The 19,381-nt window shown below is 46.5% G+C and overlaps 1 protein-coding gene across 1 annotated transcript in view; it reads right to left on the reverse strand.

Moving 5' to 3' along the window:
* Positions 1-18,360, reverse strand: part of ARCN1 (archain 1 coat protein complex I subunit delta) — a 137,449-nt gene extending 119,089 nt beyond the window's left edge. The window contains exon 1 of the mRNA XM_078682233.1: positions 18,173-18,360. Within this exon, the coding sequence (XP_078538359.1) occupies positions 18,173-18,175 (3 nt within the window). The 5' untranslated portion in view covers positions 18,176-18,360. The remainder of the gene's footprint in view (positions 1-18,172) is intronic.
* Positions 18,361-19,381: the final 1,021 nt, after the last annotated feature.

Raw genomic sequence — 19,381 nt, forward strand, 5'->3', positions numbered from 1 at the left:
CCTTTGACACGGTCGACCATGATATTCTTGTCGACCGTGTCAGAGAAGCTGGCATTCGGGGTACTGCCCTTAACTGGGTCCACTCTTTCTTGTCTGAACGCAAACAAGCTGTCAGGCTGTCTCAGTTCTCAGCTGGCCAGGTTGGGCTATCCTGCGGCGTCCCCCAGGGATCCTCCCTGTCCCCACTTCTTTTTAATCTATATTTGGCTCCCCTGATCCGTTCCCTCCGCAGCCTGAATGTCACAGTGTTTAATTACGCGGATGACATTCAACTGGTCTTTACCATCGACCCCTCGGATCAGTCAATTTCCACTTTCCAAACCACCCTCTGTCTTATCAGCGATTGGATGAGCTCAAACCACCTTAAGCTCAACCCCGACAAGACCGAGCTAGTTATTGTCGGGGGATCTCCTAACCTTTGGCAACCCTCCTTTTGGCCAACAAGCCTGGGCAGCCCACCTTGCCCAGTCAACTCTGCTAAAAGCCTGGGGGTCATTATTAGCAGCGACCTCTCAATGAAGTCCCAGATCAGTGCGGTAGTATCTTCCAGTCATTTCCAGCTTAGGAAGATCCGTAAAATCTCCCGCCTCCTCACCACCGAGGCCCTCACTTTGGCTTTATTGGCGTTAGTCATTTCACGAATCGACTACGCAAATGCACTCTATGTAGGCATTCCCGACTATCTGGCCAAAAGACTGCAGTTGATCCAAAATCAGGCCGCCCGCCTCATCTCCCACCAACCTAGACATCAACACGTCCGTCCCCTTTTGAAAAGCCTACATTGGCTCCCGGTCGCTGCAAGTTTAAATTAGGCTGCATAATTTTTAAATCCCTTGCAGGCGGAGGCCCCTCATTTATCTCTTCCCTTCTCCACCCTTATGTTCCCTCTCGCAGTCTTCGTTCGTCTCAGCTGGCTTTGCTGACAGTCCCTAGATTTAAGAGGAAGAAACATGGTGGCCTCAGGTTTTCTTTTTTAGCTCCTTCTTTCTGGAATGCTCTTCCCCTCTCTCTAAGGTTACCCTCCACCTATACTAGGTTTAGATCTCTTCTCAAAACTTTTTTGTTCACTGAAGCCTACAATTAGCTCTTTTCACTTTATTCTTTTCTGCCTCCCCCACACCAGCGCCAAGAAACCTTCAGGTGTTAGTTGCGCTATATAAGAATCTTTCACATCACATCACATTACACATGAACCGGTGACAAAATGGTCCTGGGTATGTGTTCCACGTGGTCACTTGGCACAGAAGATGGATTTGTTGGCATAAGTCCCAAATTATGCCCCTCCCAGCTCTCAGGAGACTGAACACACACTAGAAGGAGCTGGAAGCACTTTAGCAAGCTGCCGCACGGCCTCCTTGAATGCTGCAATTTACTGCAGGGTTGATAATGGGACAGGGTCGTCTGGGATCACCATGACCAACTAAGGACCAGACTGGAGTCTGGTAACGTTTGAGACATGAAGTTGTGATTGACTCCTTCACACCTAATTTCAAGTGAAGGAATGCAACAGTAAGTCTTCGACTTACTGGAAGACTTTGAGCAGATATGGAAGTTTGATCAGGACTACCTCCTTGAGCAGATGGCAAATGACCCTGTGACTTGGAGTGCAAGTTTTTTCTACCATAAACGCTTATGTTCGGCAATGTAGAGTTTTATTTCCCTGATCATCTTTGGGTGCATGAACGAGCCTTCATCACATGACTGAGGAGTGACCAGAGTCCAAGTACCAAAAGTACATGTGCTGGTCTATGACCAACAGAGTCCTGCAGATATGGAACAGTTAGACTCATTTAGTTTTCAGGAGATTTTGGATTGGATGGATTTTGGATAAAGATTTGTAGAGCGCGTAGCTACCCTAGGGCGTCCCAGCGCCGACAGTCAACCTATGGTTCCGGAGGGGGGGAAGAGGTGGCGACGTATTATGGGAAGAGCCATGTTTTTAGTTGCCTACGAAAGGCAAGTAGGTTGTGTTCTCTTCGGAGGGAGAGTGGAAGGGCGTTCCACAGCTTTGGGGCATTGTAGGAAAACAGTCGCCCCCCAGAGCGGGCCTTTTGTATTCTGGGGACGCTGGCAAGGAGAGGGAGTCTGATCTGAGTTGCCTGTAAGACTGATGGGGTTTGAGAAGGGAGCTCAGAATCGGCAGACCTCTGCCATGCATTATTTTGTGTGAAATGCATAGTGTCTTAAAGGTGATCCTTTCCCTAATCGGCAGCCAGTGTAGGCTTTTGAGGGCTGGTTTGGCTGAACATCTGGATTTGGTCCCTGTTAAGAGTCTGGCAGCGGCGTTTTGGGCGCATTGCAGTTTGTGAATGACCGATGCGGGGGCCCCTAGATAAAGGGCGTTTCCGTAGTCCAATCTGGAGTTCACCAGGCCCTGCATGAGCAGTTTCCTGGATTGGAAGGGGATTAAGTGGAGGATTTTCCGTGCTGTTTGAATAAGGCCGAAGCAAGTGCCTGTGGTTTTTCTGGCCTGGGCTTTAAAAATTGAGGTCTTGGTCCAGCCAGATACCAAGGCTTTTGACTTCTGGTTTGGGGGTGGGAGGTGATCCCATGCAGCTTGGCCATAAGAGGGATGGGGGAAGTTTGTGTGGGTTTCCCAAGAGAAGGATCTCGGATTTCTCACCGTTTAATTTAAGGCGCGATTCGCACATCCAATGGTAGATGTTCGAGACAAACTGCCAGGTTGTCCAGGCTTTTACTCGACTGGTTGATGGACACTACCAGTTGGGTGTCATCGGCATACATAACTGTTTTTATGCTGAATGGGGTTGTAATGTCTTCTAGGGGAGACATGTAAACATTAAAAAGTGTGGGGCTCTGGGAGGAGCCCTGGGGGACCCCACACTGGAGCGGGAGAGCTTTGGACTTGACTGTGCCATCAGACACCTGAAAGGTTCTGCCTTCTAAGAAGGATTTGATCCAGGGCGGTGCCGGATACTCCTACCATGCTGAGCCGGTGGATGAGAATAGCATGGTCTACCGTGTCGAAGGCGGCACTCAGATCGAGGAGGATCACTGCCACTGATCCTCCTGCGTCTATGATGGTTCTTGCCTTTTCGACCACGACTAGTAAAGCGGTGTCTGTTCCCTGTCCTGGTCTGAACCCAGTCTGGGATTGGCGCAGGAGTTTGTTGGATTCCAGGAAGAGAGATAGTTGGTGGTTGACAATTCGCTCGGCCACTTTGCTTATTGCCGGGAGGAGAGAGATGGGTCTGAAATTGGATAGATCCGTGGGATCGAGGTGGGGTTTTTTAAGAAGTGCCCTGACTGTGGCTTTTTTCCAATTGGTTCGGACAGTACCCAGTGTCAGGGAAGCGTTAATGAGGTTGGTGAAGGGGGAGGCAACCGTGGTGGCGAAATGTTTTAGTTTGCTCATAGGAGCTGGATCCGATGGAGCCCCGCTCTTCACTGATTGTAGAGTGGTCAGGAATAATTCTGTGGTCACTTGAGAGAATGTTTGGAGGCAAGGGGCCTCCGAACAAGAGGGAGAGGTGACGGGGAGTAGTGAGGTGTTGGGAGGAGGGAGGGATTTGAGGATATTATAAATTTTTGTTGAGAAGAACTCAGCTAGCTGGTTGCATCTGGTGCCCGATGGGTCTAGTGTGGGCAGCGGGTCTGAGGTTTTGGTGAGAAGACGTACGATGCGATAGGTTTCTTTGGCAGAATTGGCTGCAGCTTGTATTTTTTGCTCGAAGAAGGTTGCCTGGGTGTTTTTTATACAAGCTTTGTAGTGCTTCATGGCAGACCTATATTCGTTTTTGCTTTCAGTAGCCCATTCCTTTCTCTAAAGGCGCTCGAGCTTTTTGCACTTTTTCCTAAGTTCGCGTAGTTCTTGAATATACCAGGGAGACTTAAGAGTTTTCTTTTTACTAGGGAGGGGTTTGACAGGGAGGATGGCGTCAAGGGATTGATCAATCCAGCCGCGGAGTTGAGTGTCTGCTCTGGAGGGGTCTGGGTCAAGCACAGGTGTGGTAGAGGCGAGTACTTGGGCCCATGAGGCCGTGTCCAGTTTTTGCCACGGACGGGATGGTGCTTGGGGGGGGGAGGTCTCACCGGGACTTCAGACAAAAGTTGAAGCTTAAAGGGGATTAAAAAGTAGTCTGACGAGGGGACAGGGAGGGGGTTGTTCACTACTAGTCTCGTGAGGTTAGTGAAAATGGGGTCCAACAGGTGGCCCTTGGAGTGGGCGGGCTGGTTGCCTTTCAAGTGGAGGTTAAGGGAGGCTAGGTCTTCTTTAAGGTCTTCGGCGGTTTTGTTAGTTTGGTCATCGAAATGGAGATTTAGATCTCCTAAGACCGTGAAGTTAGGAGACAAGCAGGCAAGGGAGGAGGTGGTTTCCACCAGGGAGTTGCAAAAAAGTCGTTGCTGTCCTGGGGGGCGATAGATTAATATCCCAGAGAGGGTTGTGGATGGGGGTAGGTGGATAGAAAACAGGGCGTTTTCGCAGTCCTGAATTGGGCTGTCCTTTAAGTGGCAGGACAGGTAGTCTCGGTAGATAATCGCTATTCCGCCTCCAGTCCCGGAGGGTCTGTCCTGATGCTTGATGAGGTAGCCCGAGGGTAGTGTTTGAACTATGTCCGGGTCTGAGTTGGAATTGATCCATGTTTCGGTGAGAAAGAGAATCTCGATCTCGGAGTCTTGCAGAAGCATGTTAATTTCTGCTTGATGTTTCTGGAGGGATCTGCAGTTAAGCAGGGCCATCCTGATCCAGCGTGGTTTCGGAGGAAGTCGTGGTGTTAGCTTATATGGACAGTTTGAGCAGCAGGAGTGTCCATCCTTTAAAGGGATGATGCTGCGACAGGGAGTGGTAGAAGAGTCCCTGAGATTGAGGAGGGTTTCCTGGGTATACCTCAGGGGTGAAGATGTGACTGAGGCAGGGGTCCTGGGCCTCGGGCTCGGTCTGGCGCAGACGGGCTTACCTTAGGCGCGCAAACGGCGCGCAAACGGCGCTCCTGCTGCGCTCGTCCGCTGCGCTTCCGGCAGAGGCACATGGTTTATGCGGAAGGAAGGGGGTGGAGTGGAGTAGGCGTGGCCTAAAAAAGGGGCGTGACCTCTGTCCTCGCCGGTAATGGCGTCAGGAGGTGTGTTAGGGCAGGCTTCGCGGCAGCGCTAGGATCCGCTGCGCGGGCCGATCAGGGGCGAGCAAGTGCCCTGAGGTGGTATCACGAGCGGGTGAGTTAAAAACACAGTAATAAAGTGACAATAGATATTTTTTTAAATTGCACAAGTAACGCTTCCGGCTTCCGCCTCAGGAGATAGGTCGAATCTGATTGTGGCGCTTGTTGTCAGCGTCTTTATACCAGGCGGCAGTGGGCGTGGCCTAAAAAGGGGGCGTGGCCTCTGTCCTCGCCAGTAATGGCGTCAGGAGGTATGTTAGGGCAGGCTTCGCGGCAGCGCTAGGATCCGCTGCGAGGGCTGATCAGTGGCGAGCAAGTGCCCTGAGGTGGTATCACGAGCGGGTGAGTTAAAAACACAGTAATAAAGTGACGATAGATTTTTTTTTAAATTGCACAAGTAACGCTCCCGGCTTCCGCCTCAGGAGATAGGTCGAGAGACATTGCCTCTGACATGCTATCAGAGAGCAAGGTTTTGAAATCATCAGAAAACCCAAAACGTTGGGAGCGGAGATCTGGATCTACGCCGAAGAGAGCGGAAAAGAAGGAACTGTATCACCCATTGGTGAGCAGGAGAATTGTAAGAAAATTCTACAGATTCAATTTGGTACCAGGGGATACCCTTAAATTGAGGAATCTGCAGATAGAAATATCCATCGCAAATATATAATTAGGAAAACCACAATGATATACATTTGTGAAACATAATTGTACATAAAAAGTAGTGTAGCATGTATCGTCAATATACAGTAGCACATTTCCATGGACAGGCTTGTGTCTGGAAGGTAGGTGTTTTCGGAGCAAGGGTGGTTTGTCACCACATACTCAGTGATAATTTGTTAATAACTCCTTTTATACGTCTTTGCCTCCTCCACGGTTTGCACACCTCTCTCGCGGCCCCCTCACTAATCTGCTCTCTAATCCTTAAACTGTGCTGTACCTTTCAGGAGGACAAAGGCATTTAGAAATCCTTCATCCACGGTAAGCTCCAGGCTGCTTATGAGGCAGCCATAATTTTACCTGTGTATTTAAAACAAAAAATACTTTACTACAGATGCAAGAATGTCCAGTGTGATACTGCAAAACACACTTTTCCAGTTGCTGGTCCCTTATCACACCAGAACACCTTGGTACACTGCCTAATGTTATAGTGCCCCTGGTTAAGAAGCCATCAAAGTTTTTTTGTTTTTTTTAAACCAAAGACATCAGGATCTAGCTTTGTAAAAGACCTACCTAATATTTTCAGGGGTTATTCTTGAAGCATATTGATCGAGGGAACCATAGTACATAGGCCCTGCTTCTTTTCTCCGTGTACTGCTTGGCAGTAGTTCACTCTGACAAGTTGACCCTTGAATCATTAAAGGCTTGTATCATAATTATACTCTTAGCAGTTGGTCTAAACAAGTGTACATTCAAGATCCACAACCAGTTGATAATATGTCAATCAGGTTAGTTTGATGAGTACGAAAATGGGAACACAACTCAGTAGGACTGCACAATAAAAGGTCCTTCGGTATGTTCCTTTAGTTGTGAACAACCTGGGGGTCCTGACTGGACTGTCATAGAGGAACTATGCGGAACCCAATTATAGCCTTTCAGAGGCTGGTCAACTCATTTTGACCGGCTTTTATGCTAAATAACGAGTAGTTCTTTGTGATATTTCCTAGCTGAGCAACAGTGTGCAAATAAGAACAGCATGGAGGGGTGGTCAAATGTAGCAGTTAAAATGCAACTGCACATGTGACTATTGCGTACGAAAGCGAACGTTTATATGATTAGGCTTCCTCGGTTAAACTGACATGACTTAGAATTACTAAACAGCTCAGCTTATTCGAAGAAAAAAAAATACCATAGGAAATACAGTTAAGGACAAGCAGAAAAGGTTAAAATATTGTACTGACAATGAGGCAGTTGACAAAAGATTGCACTGACACTTTTAAAACGTAGTATTCTATTTTGCTATATATGGACCAAATAAAAATTTGGACGGGTACAGCATAAACTCTGATGAAAAGTTTCACTGCAGCCAGTGGTACAACGCACCTATATGATGGTGTCCTTTACTTGGCTTGACATTCTCATTCACTACCTTCTACATCAATACATCATTATGTTCTACCTTCCATAAGCTGAGGCTCACTGGGACCAACGTTCGCAGCTGTTGATGGATAGGATACGTTGTTTATGACCAAAAGTAAATTTTCCTTTGACTTGACATGCAACTTTTCGATTTCCTTCAGTTCCATCCTCTCGCTCAGTGCCCCTATAAAATTTCACGCTAGTTTATTTTATTTAACGGGTAAGGAACAGTTGCTAGTTAGGCCAACACTGCTATTGCCAAGTGATGCCACAAAATAATTGAAATGCAAGTATTTATCAAAAATGGGTCCTTCCAATGGTACCCGTCGTGTAGCAAATGTTGATTGTGGAGAGTGGACTGCAGCTATAGACAGGCAATTCAACTGCCTATTGTGGTGTTCACTTCAGTGGTGAGCACTATGAGTTAACCAGTCTCCCACTACAAGCCAAACAGGAGCAGCAGTACGACATTTCAGGGACCCAGATTGTACTTTTCACATACTGGTGTCTGCATCCTACATTAAATAGGCAGACTCCCACTGAAAATTTTGAAGGACAGGAAGTGCTCTTCGAAGTCATACATCACTCTTGAAAATAAGTCAGGTGAAGTGACGGCCCAATTAGAAAATCTAGATTGATCATTTTGGTTTTGTGGTAGTGCACAGATTGTGCTTTTGTGCTTGTTTCCCAGTGTCTCTAAAACCAAATCACTGCAAAACAAATGACATTTTGTTTTGGTTTTTTAAGTGATAATGAAAAGTCTTCGAAGTAAGAGTGATAAAAATTTGAAGATGTAGACTCTAGTTTTGGACTGAAGCATATTGTGAGGTTTTTATCTATCCTCACACCTCCTCTTTGATCACATTTCAACTCTCATGCAATAGCGGGACTAAGTTGTCAAGTGCCGGACAGAAGTGAAGTCCAGTTAGAAGGCAGAGGTTTTTGGACAATAAGACACCGACTGTTCAGCTAGATCTTCTAACAGTGACATTTTACACAGAAAAGTAATGGTGATATGCAAAGAGTGTAACTTTGAAGATGCCGGATAATTTGTTCATAGACCATTCACCACAGGGCATTGATTTGTCCAGTAGTTTTCAGCCATAATTTGTTGGGTGATTTTGTTGTTGTGTTCTGGGGGTCGAATAAACAAAAATGGAGAGCAAGGGTTATTGAGGGGCGAGTCCCTACCCTTGAGGTATATTCAAATAAACAACGAGGACTGGCCCACTGTGTTGGAGTAATGGAATATGGTTAGTATTCCATGTCACCTGTAAACGTAGCTGTGTCAGCTGGGCACAAGCAGTCTTTGTTTAAAAATCCCTCACACACCAACCTGGTTGGTGTCATGCTTCATCATCGGGGTCCAACCAGGCAGCAGAGTGCCGCCTGGTTGTGCTTCAACGCCTGACTACAGCGGAGCAGGTGTAGTGCGATAGTGTGAAGTGAATGAAGGTGAATGTTAAAATGCACCTCTGGGAATCCTTGCCTACTGATTTATTCGTGGCGGCCCAGGGTGTCAAATAAAAACTATGTGCTGCAACTAGTAGTAAAAAAATGATGATTACTAAGTTGGCTTAATAACGGTCTACATGTTTCAGTCCCTGTAGGGTCTGGGCGGGACTTTCTTCAGGACCAGGGTGAGTGAGTGGCAAAAGGAAAGGCCACGTGTTTGAGTCCTACACACGCGCTAAGGTGTGTGGAAAAAAGCGGTGGAAGGCGCGCCTGTGTGTTACAGGCTCCTTCAAGCAAGCGACAAAATCATCGCTACTTGGGAAGGTCCAGAGAATCGGGACACAGGGGGAGTCACTCCAGTCACTATTTGTGAATGCAGAATGCTCCGCTGTCAACCTATGCGGTAGTCCTCCGTGGCCCGGCTGGATCCCGGGGGTCTCCAGAAATGTTTGCTGTTTTGGATGAGGTCTGAACACCTACTGAATTCTGTTGTCCAAGACTTGAGGTACTTCAGGTGGGCGCTAGGGAGTCATGGGGTGGAGTAAATGGAATAAAAGGAAATAGAGGTCTGAACTCCGCTGATCCTCTATGGGATATTGAGATTTCACTTCTTAATTTCTTCCAGATAAGGCATGTAACAGAACATTATTACGAAGTCACAGGACAGGGACAGAGTTTTACAGTGCAATGAAACGCTTGCTATTTTGGAAAGCATTTGGGATTTGTTAGACCTGGAACACTTGCTTTGGTGTGGTTGAGATGTTTGTATGTAGCTGTTTGAAGTTCAGAGGCTGTAGTGAGTTTAAATGTTTACACATTTCCATCCTAAATGCACCAAAATGCCTTGTGCATTCAACGGTTAAAGAAATTACCTTGTTCACATTTCTTCACCGTGCCCCACTGTAATTATCAACGTTATCAGCTATTACATACCCACAATATACCCAAGGAGCCAACTACCCAGAACTAAAGTTTCAACCCTTTCAGAAAAGCAATTCATTTTCTTGTGGTCTCCTAATGGTGCCTGAAAAGTGTGGGGGGGGGGGTGTTTGAAGCGGGAAGGCTACATTGTCCGGTCAGTCAGGAGAGTCAGGAATCCAAGTTCAGATGCCACTGGTTATTTGGTAGAGACTATGACTGAGTGCCACTTCCACAGTATGTTCCATAAGACGGAATGGGTTGGGTGAGGAGACTTGACGTTTGATCTCAGAAGACCTCAGTCGTGCTACAGATTTTCTGAATGGGGGCCCCCACAATAGACCAGGGAAGTTAGAGGAGACTAGTAAACTGCGCTAAATTTAGTAACTAGGGAATTAAACAAACGTCTTGGGAACCATGAAAGCTTCGAAGACATTTACAATGGTTTCTGAATCAGAACAGTAACTTCCTAACAATGACAAAGAACTGGGATTTTAACCAAGTTATCTCAGGAACCGTAAGCGTTAGTAAGGCAATTCTGTTTGTTTTGGAATCAAGGTAGCATCCTCCAAACAATAAAATTGAAGGCCAGGGTCAACGTTAAGATTATTTAAGATTCCACAGGACTGCCGGAGAAGCCAAGTAAAGACCCCCATGGGCACAGGAGCTTTCGGTTTGAAACAGACTTACACTTCTTCATGACTGGAGGGGATAAAGCATAAGGACATCTAGGTACAGGAAAGGCTTTGTATTGTTTCCTCTGGGCAGCTGTCTGGAGTCACCTCAAATCTCTGGGGCAACCTCAGTCAGTCGGAGCTTTTTGATTTAGATACTTCCAGCAGATGTTTTTGGTGGGATGAGAAGCAAATCCTTCCTCATCACAAGGGTGTTACAGCTATTCACAATTAAGGTATAGAAGGTCTTCCTTATTTCACCCCTCCAGCCAGGAGGCTTTAATGATGCTCCGCTCCAAAGTTTAGGCACAGTCTAGAGAGACAGTGGCAATGCCGGCAGCTGCCTCACTCTTAAATCTTCATTGTTTCCCCTAAGAGAAGTATCTTCCTTTGAGTTCAGGCCTGGTGAACTTTAAAATCCAGATGTCTTATCTAATCCTGGAGAGGAATGGCTCTGGTGCATTCATTAAAGCTCAGGCCATGTAGCTGTGCTCATATCCAAGACCGGTTTGCGATACGAAAACATATTGCAATGAAGCCCTACATTTATCTGCTGCAATAAGAGATGGCTTATGGCTATGTCAATACATTTTACCAGTCTAGGTTACTGGATCACAGTGGTTCACTAGATTACTAGTCATACAATTCTCAACTGCAGCCTGAAAGCAGTGCAATCCTAAAGCATAGCTTGAAACAAGTTACTATGTAATGACGTCAAGCTGGGAAACAACAAATAATATGCAGCAGAGATCCTCCGTGGTAGATACAACCAATGTAAAAGTCAGAAAATTCTCTCCTAGGAAAAAAAAACATTGGGAGGAAGGAAAAAGGTCAACCGTATACATGCAATTCTGACTTCCCAAAAAATATGGGTGCGATTACCTAGCATTGTAAGAGACTATTACAAAACATTTATTCTTTCCCGTTGCAAAATTTGTATAATCTTTTTCATAAGAGAATAATTTAGGTCGGTCTTAACAGAGTTTTGGAAGCTAGGCAGGAATCGACAGAATTTCAATGCTGTTTAACCTTTAAAGACGGAGGTGAATTGTTTAAAAATTCTAGCCAATAACTGCTGCTAGTTGTAAATTAGATGTTAGGGACGACTAAGTGCTGTACAGAGCCTGCTGCAGGTCAAGTTAAATTTGTCTCTGCCCCTCAGGCTTGTTTTACTCAACTAAATTCTAGTCTCACCTCTGATGAAGTGGTGGGACTAGTTAGGCCAAATAGGTTCCTGATGGCCTGGCATTGAGAAAGAACCAAACAAAGCTTCATTTCCATAGGTCGAAGTCAGCACTATCTCGTCCTTTAATATTGTTACTACAGAAAACCCGAGATCTTTAGAAGCGAATAATGAGCAAAATTGATAAGATGCAGCTTTTGCTTCATACAAAGTTAAATGTTGTAAATGTCAGCCCTTTCGTGAAGCCATCACTATTTATACATGTTCCAGTGGTGCCCAATTAGGAATCGCCTTTCACTTTTAAGTAGCTTCCGCTCTGGGATTATTATTTATGTCTAAACAGCATTCACAACTAGTTTCCAGCATATTCAGGTGTCACTGGAGGCCTAAACAAGTTCAGTTCAGCAAGACAGTCATCACTGATTTGTAAAACCGTGACATAGCACCCGGAGAAGACTTCTCTCTCAGGGCATATCCACATTACTAAATAGGCTATTTTTAAACTCTGAACCTTTTCATAGTCAAGTTTCCAGCCGGTCAGTTGTCATCTCCAAAGCTCATTCACTAACTACAGACTTACAAATACACCGCAACAAGAATGTAGTGCAAGCCATGCATTAAGTAGGAATGGGAGAGTTGAGGACACAGGAGTTGGAGGCCTTGAAAGAAGAGGGACATACCCATAAACCAGTTTGGTTTAACAACTTGTACTATTCCTGAAAGACAGTTATATTGAACGCTCAGAATTTCTGCTTTAAGTTGTGATCTTTGTATGAGGTGGGCATTTTTCTTAAGGATAGTGGATCACTATACCCCACAGCAATAACACTGAACAACTACATAATCCGTTCACTAGTAATAGTTATGTTTATGAACTGAGCTAAAAAGTCAACCATGAAAAAAACATCAGCACAAAAAGTTATGGTAATACTAAAAGAAACCAATGAAACATTGTTATGTTATGTTATGCGTTTTTTATTTGGCGCACAGATGCTCCAGCTAAGGAGCGTCCTGGCGCCCGACAAGGCAGCTGCACAACACAACTAAACAAAAAAGACAGAATAAACAACTAAGGGAATAAAAAGGTTTTCACCGCACGGCGAAAGGAGATCAGATCCCTCATAGCACGAATCGCCAGGGGCAGAGAGTTCCACAGGGCCGCCGCTCGCACTCGAAAGGAGCGTCCTCCAGCTCTACTCCGCTTGAAACGCGGCACCACAGCTAGTTCTAGGTCTGCAGATCTTAAAGGTCGAGCTGGGGTGTAATGGGCGAGGAGGGCCATGAGAATCGTTGCTGGGGACCCTTTCAGAATTTTATACGCGACACAGAGGACCTTAAACTGGATTCGCTGAGCCAATGCAGTGACCGCAAGGTACCAGAGGTAGGACAGAATCTGGGGAGGCCTACCACCGCTCTAGCTGCGGCATTCTGTACCCTCTGTAAGCGCCCGATCTCTGCCTGATTCAGACCAACCAGTAAGGAACTCGCATAATCCAGCCTAGAGGTGACAGTGGCTTGGATCATGAGTTGTCTGGTGGAGGCATCGAAGAACTTCAGCACTGGACGGAGCCCGCGCAGGATGCCAAAACAGCATGCAGCCGTGCGTTTGGTATGGCACACAAACGTAAGGGAAGGGTCCAGCCAGACCCCGAGGTTCTTGAGCTCGGCGACTGGGATGGGAGCAGGACCCAAATCCCCAGGCCACCATCTCTCTCCCCATAGATCCGGCCGACTGCCAAAAACCATGACCTCGGTCTTACTAGCATTCAGCTGGAGACAGTTGGACGTCATCCAGCTGGCGACCGCCCGCAGTCCTTGTTGAAACCTGGGAGCATCGACTTCGGCATCCCCGCTGATCGTGAGCGCTAGCTGGGTGTCATCGGCGTATGACACCATCGTCATACCCCATTGCCTGACAACCTCAGCTAGCGGCCTTACGTACAGATTAAATAACGTAGGGCTCAGCGAGGAGCCTTGGGGGACCCCCAGGTTCAACGGATGGAATGTGGACTGATACGGTGGGACGGTCACGCTAAAGGCCCGGTTGGCTAGAAACGACCGAAACCACTGGAGAGCGATACCGGTGACCCCAGCCTCCTCTAGGCGCCGCAGAAGGATTGGGTGCGAGACGGTGTCAAAGGCAGCGCTCAGATCTAATAGCACAAGCGCTGCCGTTTGTCCCGCGTCAAGCACGGAGCGAAGATGCTCCACCATGTAAAGCAGAGCCGTCTCCGTGCTATGACCAGCCCTAAACCCATTCTGCGTAGCGTCGAGGAAATCTGCGCGGCGGAGATGTTCCGAGAGGACAGCATTGAGAAGTAAATGTCAATAAAGGATGAAAAATTCAGTTGGGACACGAAAAATGTCTTGTATGGGCCAATAGAGACTCGAATTTTTGCAATATGGCCCCTAGACAGGCTCCATGCTGCAAGAATGTATAGAGCAACCAGACTAAAGATACCTGGGAGGCTGACCGTTGACACAGCGTCATGGTGTCTGACTAGTTGGTATAACAGTTATCTTTGAGCAGCCATGGTCAGTGTGAGGAAAACAACAAAGTGAATAACTGGCTCTTTTCAGCCCTTTGTGCCAGAGTTTGATTTTTGCTTGCCCATCATGCAGTGAGCGATCCAATGGGCAAAGTCCCGAGTCTAAATGTCTCCGGTTTGACTGACTCTAGATCAGTCCGAAGGCCAGGCTTTGTTTTCACTTGTAAGTCATTAAGTAATTTTGAAGGAGGGTACCACACGATTCCAGTTAGTAGAAGCCAGCAAACTGAAGTTCCAGCCCTTTCTCTATAATATCTGTGTTCCCAATAGTTGCAACAGCCAACTGACTTCAGAGTACTTTCTACACGTCTTGCCCATGGGGTGATCCCAAACCCTGCTGGTTTCAGAGCAGGGTTTGCATTTTCATTTATATCCAGTTCGGCACACAGAAGGAATGTGCACCTATTGTATAATAGCTTCAATCGGACACCAATCTAGTTCTATCCTTAAAGTTTCAGAGGGGCTCAAGGGCCCAATAAAAAGTTTCCTGAGAAATAATTTTTGGGGTTGAAGCCTACCAGATTGCGCCACTGGTCTCGTTTTCAAAGACTTCTTGGGGACATTTGGAAACCTTCCCTGGAAACGCATGCCGCCCATTGCTTTTAGCATTGGTTTGTGTTTTGTAACTCACAGTTTGTTTGCTATTTGCTGGCTTATTTGTTTTAGGCTGTCCAGTATGTCCTTGTCCCTCCTGTTAAGCATAACCTGCTTTCTGTATTCTTTCACAACTGCGTGATTTCTGTAAACAGGCCTTTACATTTTGTTCTTATCTTGTCACATTTGCTATGCGTTCAAAGAGAGGTCAAATTCAAAGTTCTCTCTCTCTCAAGGAAGCTTGGTGTTCTCTTTTCTTCCTCCGACTTCAAAGTGTGAGGATTTATGTGGCAATCATGCTGGACACTGGGGTGTGCTGGGGGAATGCTGCAGGGTGGTATTTTTTCTGGCACACAATAAAATGTAAATGTCTAAATTAACTGTGCAAATATTTCAGAATATATCAGAAGTACTAATGAAGCATTTTTTTGTAATTTTGAATTGTGTTTGAAACAAGTATTTAAATACAATCAACACAAATCCATACACTATGGGGTGCCATTTCCTTTAGTGAGCTATTTAGTTTTAGCAGTAAAACTGTATGGCTGTGCATATTTAATGGCCCTCTTAAAGGAAAATGTATTGTTTGTAATGGCATTGCACTCCCACGCCCTCTAGCCCACAACACTTCGACCCATCTACACTACTCCACCCTACAACACTGCACGAAAACACCACTAACTTTTAGCCATGCCGAGCAGAAGCCACGCTGGTGTACAACAAACTGAAATGAAACCATGACTGGCCATTTAGGCTACCTGTATAAAAAATGCTCAGCTTCTGGGCCATAGAACATGATAAATACGTCCCATCAAGCGAGTTTTACAGTGTCTAGTACGCAAGAGATTATCTCAAAACACTGTGCGAAACAATTAGCACCAGTTCAGAGAATCAAAACGGTAAGCAGTTAATAAAACAAGTGACCTCATAAGTAAGATTAAACTTTAGTATCTCTCTTGACTTTGCCCATAGAAGAATACAGCATAAAGTATATAGGTAAATAAACATGAAATACAACACTTGCATGAAAGAGAAAGACAAAGTAATTTTTCTACTTTTCTTACATGATCTGCAAAATAAACATGCCCTGAATCCATCCTCGCGCCCATGTACCGCAAATATCATACATCATATAGTCTTCATAACGACCCGATACATGCTGCATCAGCATACCTTACGGGACATAAAACATACAACAGCAGCAGAGACAAGGATCGCATTTAACAAGACCTCTAGCAGCAGCACCACCAACTGGGATAGTCTCTTAAAAACCTAAACAGCGGTCTTTTTTTTTTTGCAGTTCCTGTGACAGCAGCAAAACCAACAAGGTTGGCCGGTCTCTAGAGATGTAACAGCAGTTCCTATATGTGGAACAGCACCAACTGAGTCAGTCCTTTTCCAGATCCATAAGACAAGAAGCACCAACCGGATAGTCATTCGTCAGACCTGTGACAGTAGCTATACAAGAAGCTGGCTTCCACTTGTGGTAGGCACTCAAGTTGTCTCTCACTAGATAACCAAATAGCACCATGGTCATCCCTTCCAGACAACTGCTGCTCATCTGTTCGCTCGTCAGAACAGATGTCCGACATGGGTCATCTGCCTAACACGCAACAACAGCAGAGACCCTCTCATGCCTAAGCTGGACAGCAGCCCCCAAGCTGAATCTTGCTTTCTCAAGGCAGCTGCATCACACTCTCAGTCTCTTTCGCTGGAGCAGGAACAAGTTCATCACTTTCTGGCTTTCTCACGAGACCCAGACAGCATTCATATGGTCTCATGCTGCAAGACCGAAACTGCATCCCTAAAGTGTTCTTATGCCAGACTGACTGCATTCCCCTGGTCCTATGTCGCCAGACACATCCTGCATCGCCCAGGACCTTTCTCGACAGACTCAGAGATTAGCAGATAAACCATTTCTACCCAGATAGCCTCCTCTCACCAATGATTGGCTGTGGATCTCTGGTCTTTGCCCAAGAACCTGGTCGCACACCCAAGCACTGGCTCCTCACACAATTGTAAAAGATCACAGGCATCCTTGTAAACACCAAGATCAACTTTTTTTTTATCTCAGTCTCACAATGATAGCCAGTACCTGATAATCCATCTTGAACCCTAAAGCAGCTCGTGAACCCTTTTGCTAAGCGCTGAAAGTAGCTCTTTATTAATACACTCCGACCGAAGATCCCAAGATGTTGCTTCTCATATGCTGATGGGGGCATCTGGACAATGTTCCCATACTGAGTCTGCCCATTCCAGCCGTACTGTTGTCTATGGGCAGCTGCAGTGCCAGTTCAATCTAAACCAAGACCAGCTCAAAGCCTTCTCAACGGACAGTGGCAGTAACTTCAGACTGTTCATCCCTTCGAGCCTACCAGCATCTCCTCAAATACTCCTATCACACAGCATCATAGTAGCTCCTCGGTCCACTCACTTAAAGACCAGATTGGTCACCTCATTACAGACCTCGTCGGCAGACCTGTTCTTCTCAAACCCAACAGCAGCTCCTGGGCCCTTTCTCTTCAACCCCCGACATCGGTCCTTCCACTCTCGGTATCCTAGGACCCTGACAGCAGACCCGGTCCCGGTCTCCCAAAAACCAAGAGAGCAACTCCAGCCTGGCAGGAGATTCTGAGAAACGCTTTAGACAGTCGCTCCCAGAACCTCTCCCTAGACTATAAAAGATGCCGGGCTATCTCAACACAGAAGATAACGTCTCTGACTCTCCCTCGAAACCTTAACAGCTACTGAAGCGCAAAGTCTACAAGCTTTGACAACAGCTCAATTGCCCTCTTGCCAGTATGTCAGCATAGTCCTGGACCTCCCTCAACAGTGTCAATAGATTTTAGCCTCTTGAGTCCCCGACAACAGCTCCCTGGCACCCTTCTCCATACAGTTCCCTGGCACCTCCCTCTATAAACACAGACAGCAGCACCAGGGCTTTCCATCCATATCCTGACTGTAGCTAAATAGCCTCTCTTTCACGGCCCTGTAAAGAGGTCCCGGTCCACCTCACTACAGATCCTGATAACACATCCAGTTTCCCTCCTTCTAAAGCCTGGCCGCACTTTCCTGATTCTCCCTAAAAACCCCGACAGCTTTTCAAGCGCAATGTCTCCACCCTGACAGCAACTTCAAGGCCTTTCCACGGGATCCTTGTAGCAGAACCGTGGCCCTCTCTCTCAGACAGTGTCAACAGGTTCGGAGCCCTCTCGCTCTAGCTCCCGGGCCTTCCCTTCAAAGCTCCCCATGGGTGATCTGGCCGGGTTCTTCCTGCCGACCCAAACACCAGTCGCTGGTCATCTCTCTCCCAGTCATCACAACAGCTTTGCGCCTCACCCGTCCGAGTAGCTGGCTACAGGTACGTTGACAGCGCCAAGGACACACATCTCACCCCTGCCCACCACGACTACCAACCCTGCTACCAAAGCACACTTCCCCGTCCGCATAGCTCAACACCGCTGCTAGCTCCAGCCGGCCCACGTTGCCCTCTCCGTTAACAAGCCGTAGTCACATCGACTTCTCCGCTCTCTGTTGACAGGCTTAGCCTCCCTCCGATCTTTCTTCCCAACCGCCCCAATCCCCTGCCTCCCCCTCCTTCGGTACCATGGCTCCGGCTCCTCTGGCTCCCCTCCGCTGACAGCCTAGAAACCTCCGCCTCTCTCCGCCGCGCAATATGGCACCTGCGCGAGCCACGTCCTAACCGGAAGCGGCGCGATACAGAGCGTAGCACAGCGAGGGTTCAGAGGGCGCGACGGGCTGACGTGGAGTCTCCAACACCAGGGCCACAAACATAGACGAAGGACCATAGCCCAAGTCAATGACGAGTCTCAGTTGAACGTAGTCCTACTGTATCCATGGCAATCATAAACACTTCCTTCTAATTACAGGCAGGGCCTGGCCTTTCTCTCTGCCTGTCTATCATATTTACATCTTTCTTTCGCAGTTTTGTCGGCACCAGAACGCTTCTTAAGAGAACAGGGTAACAATTACAGATAACGCTATGTCAGAAATACTTTTATTTGATCTCGTTAAAAATCATAAAAGAGTGGAAAATGTTCAACAATACAAACATGTTGAAGAAAATACATAAATAGATAAATAGATGAGGATTAAAAAGGTGCTAGAAGATGAAAACACAATACTGTTATGACCTAGACAATCATCCATAGATAATACATAAAATTAACTTTCATATTAAAATGACATTTTGAACCAGACCAGAAATAATGTTGGTGCAGGAGAAGAAGAAGAAGAAGGGTCCAAGCAGTCTTTACGGAACTGGGGAACCGCTCCAGTTCATTCGTGTTTGTTTTCTAGTTCTTTGGCTGCCGTTTTCCAAAGCATAATGGCTTTACAAGATAGTTCAATGGAGTGACCTCCAAGACATTGTATGACTGCAGCTCTGCATGTCCGTAGCTGGTTTTTTATCAACAACTTGCGGAGAACCCTTTTCCGAATTTCTAGGAGTGTGGGGCAGATGCATAGGAGATGTAAGAGGCTCTCTTCTTGTCCACACAGCCGGCATTCTTTTGTTAACCATACTTGTTTCCATTTTGGAGTTAGGTCCTTCGTGGGGAATGACCCCAACCGTAACATAGTCAGATAATACTTTTTGTGTTGTGAAAAGTGTTCTAACAAGTATGGTTGTGGTTTAAGCGACTGATAAGAATGAATCACTGCCCAAGCGTGTTTTTTCTTTGAGAATGCAGATTTATCCATTAGCTGCGAAATTTGTTTGGTTGCGCTGTTTACTGCCTTTTTGAAACCAGAGAAAGAGGTGTTTGTATGCCATGCCCCCTCGAGGTGTAGGTC

The sequence above is a fragment of the Lissotriton helveticus genome, chromosome 3_1 (assembly GCF_964261635.1).
Source record: "Lissotriton helveticus chromosome 3_1, aLisHel1.1, whole genome shotgun sequence".
NCBI classification, from domain to species: Eukaryota; Metazoa; Chordata; class Amphibia; order Caudata; family Salamandridae; genus Lissotriton; species Lissotriton helveticus.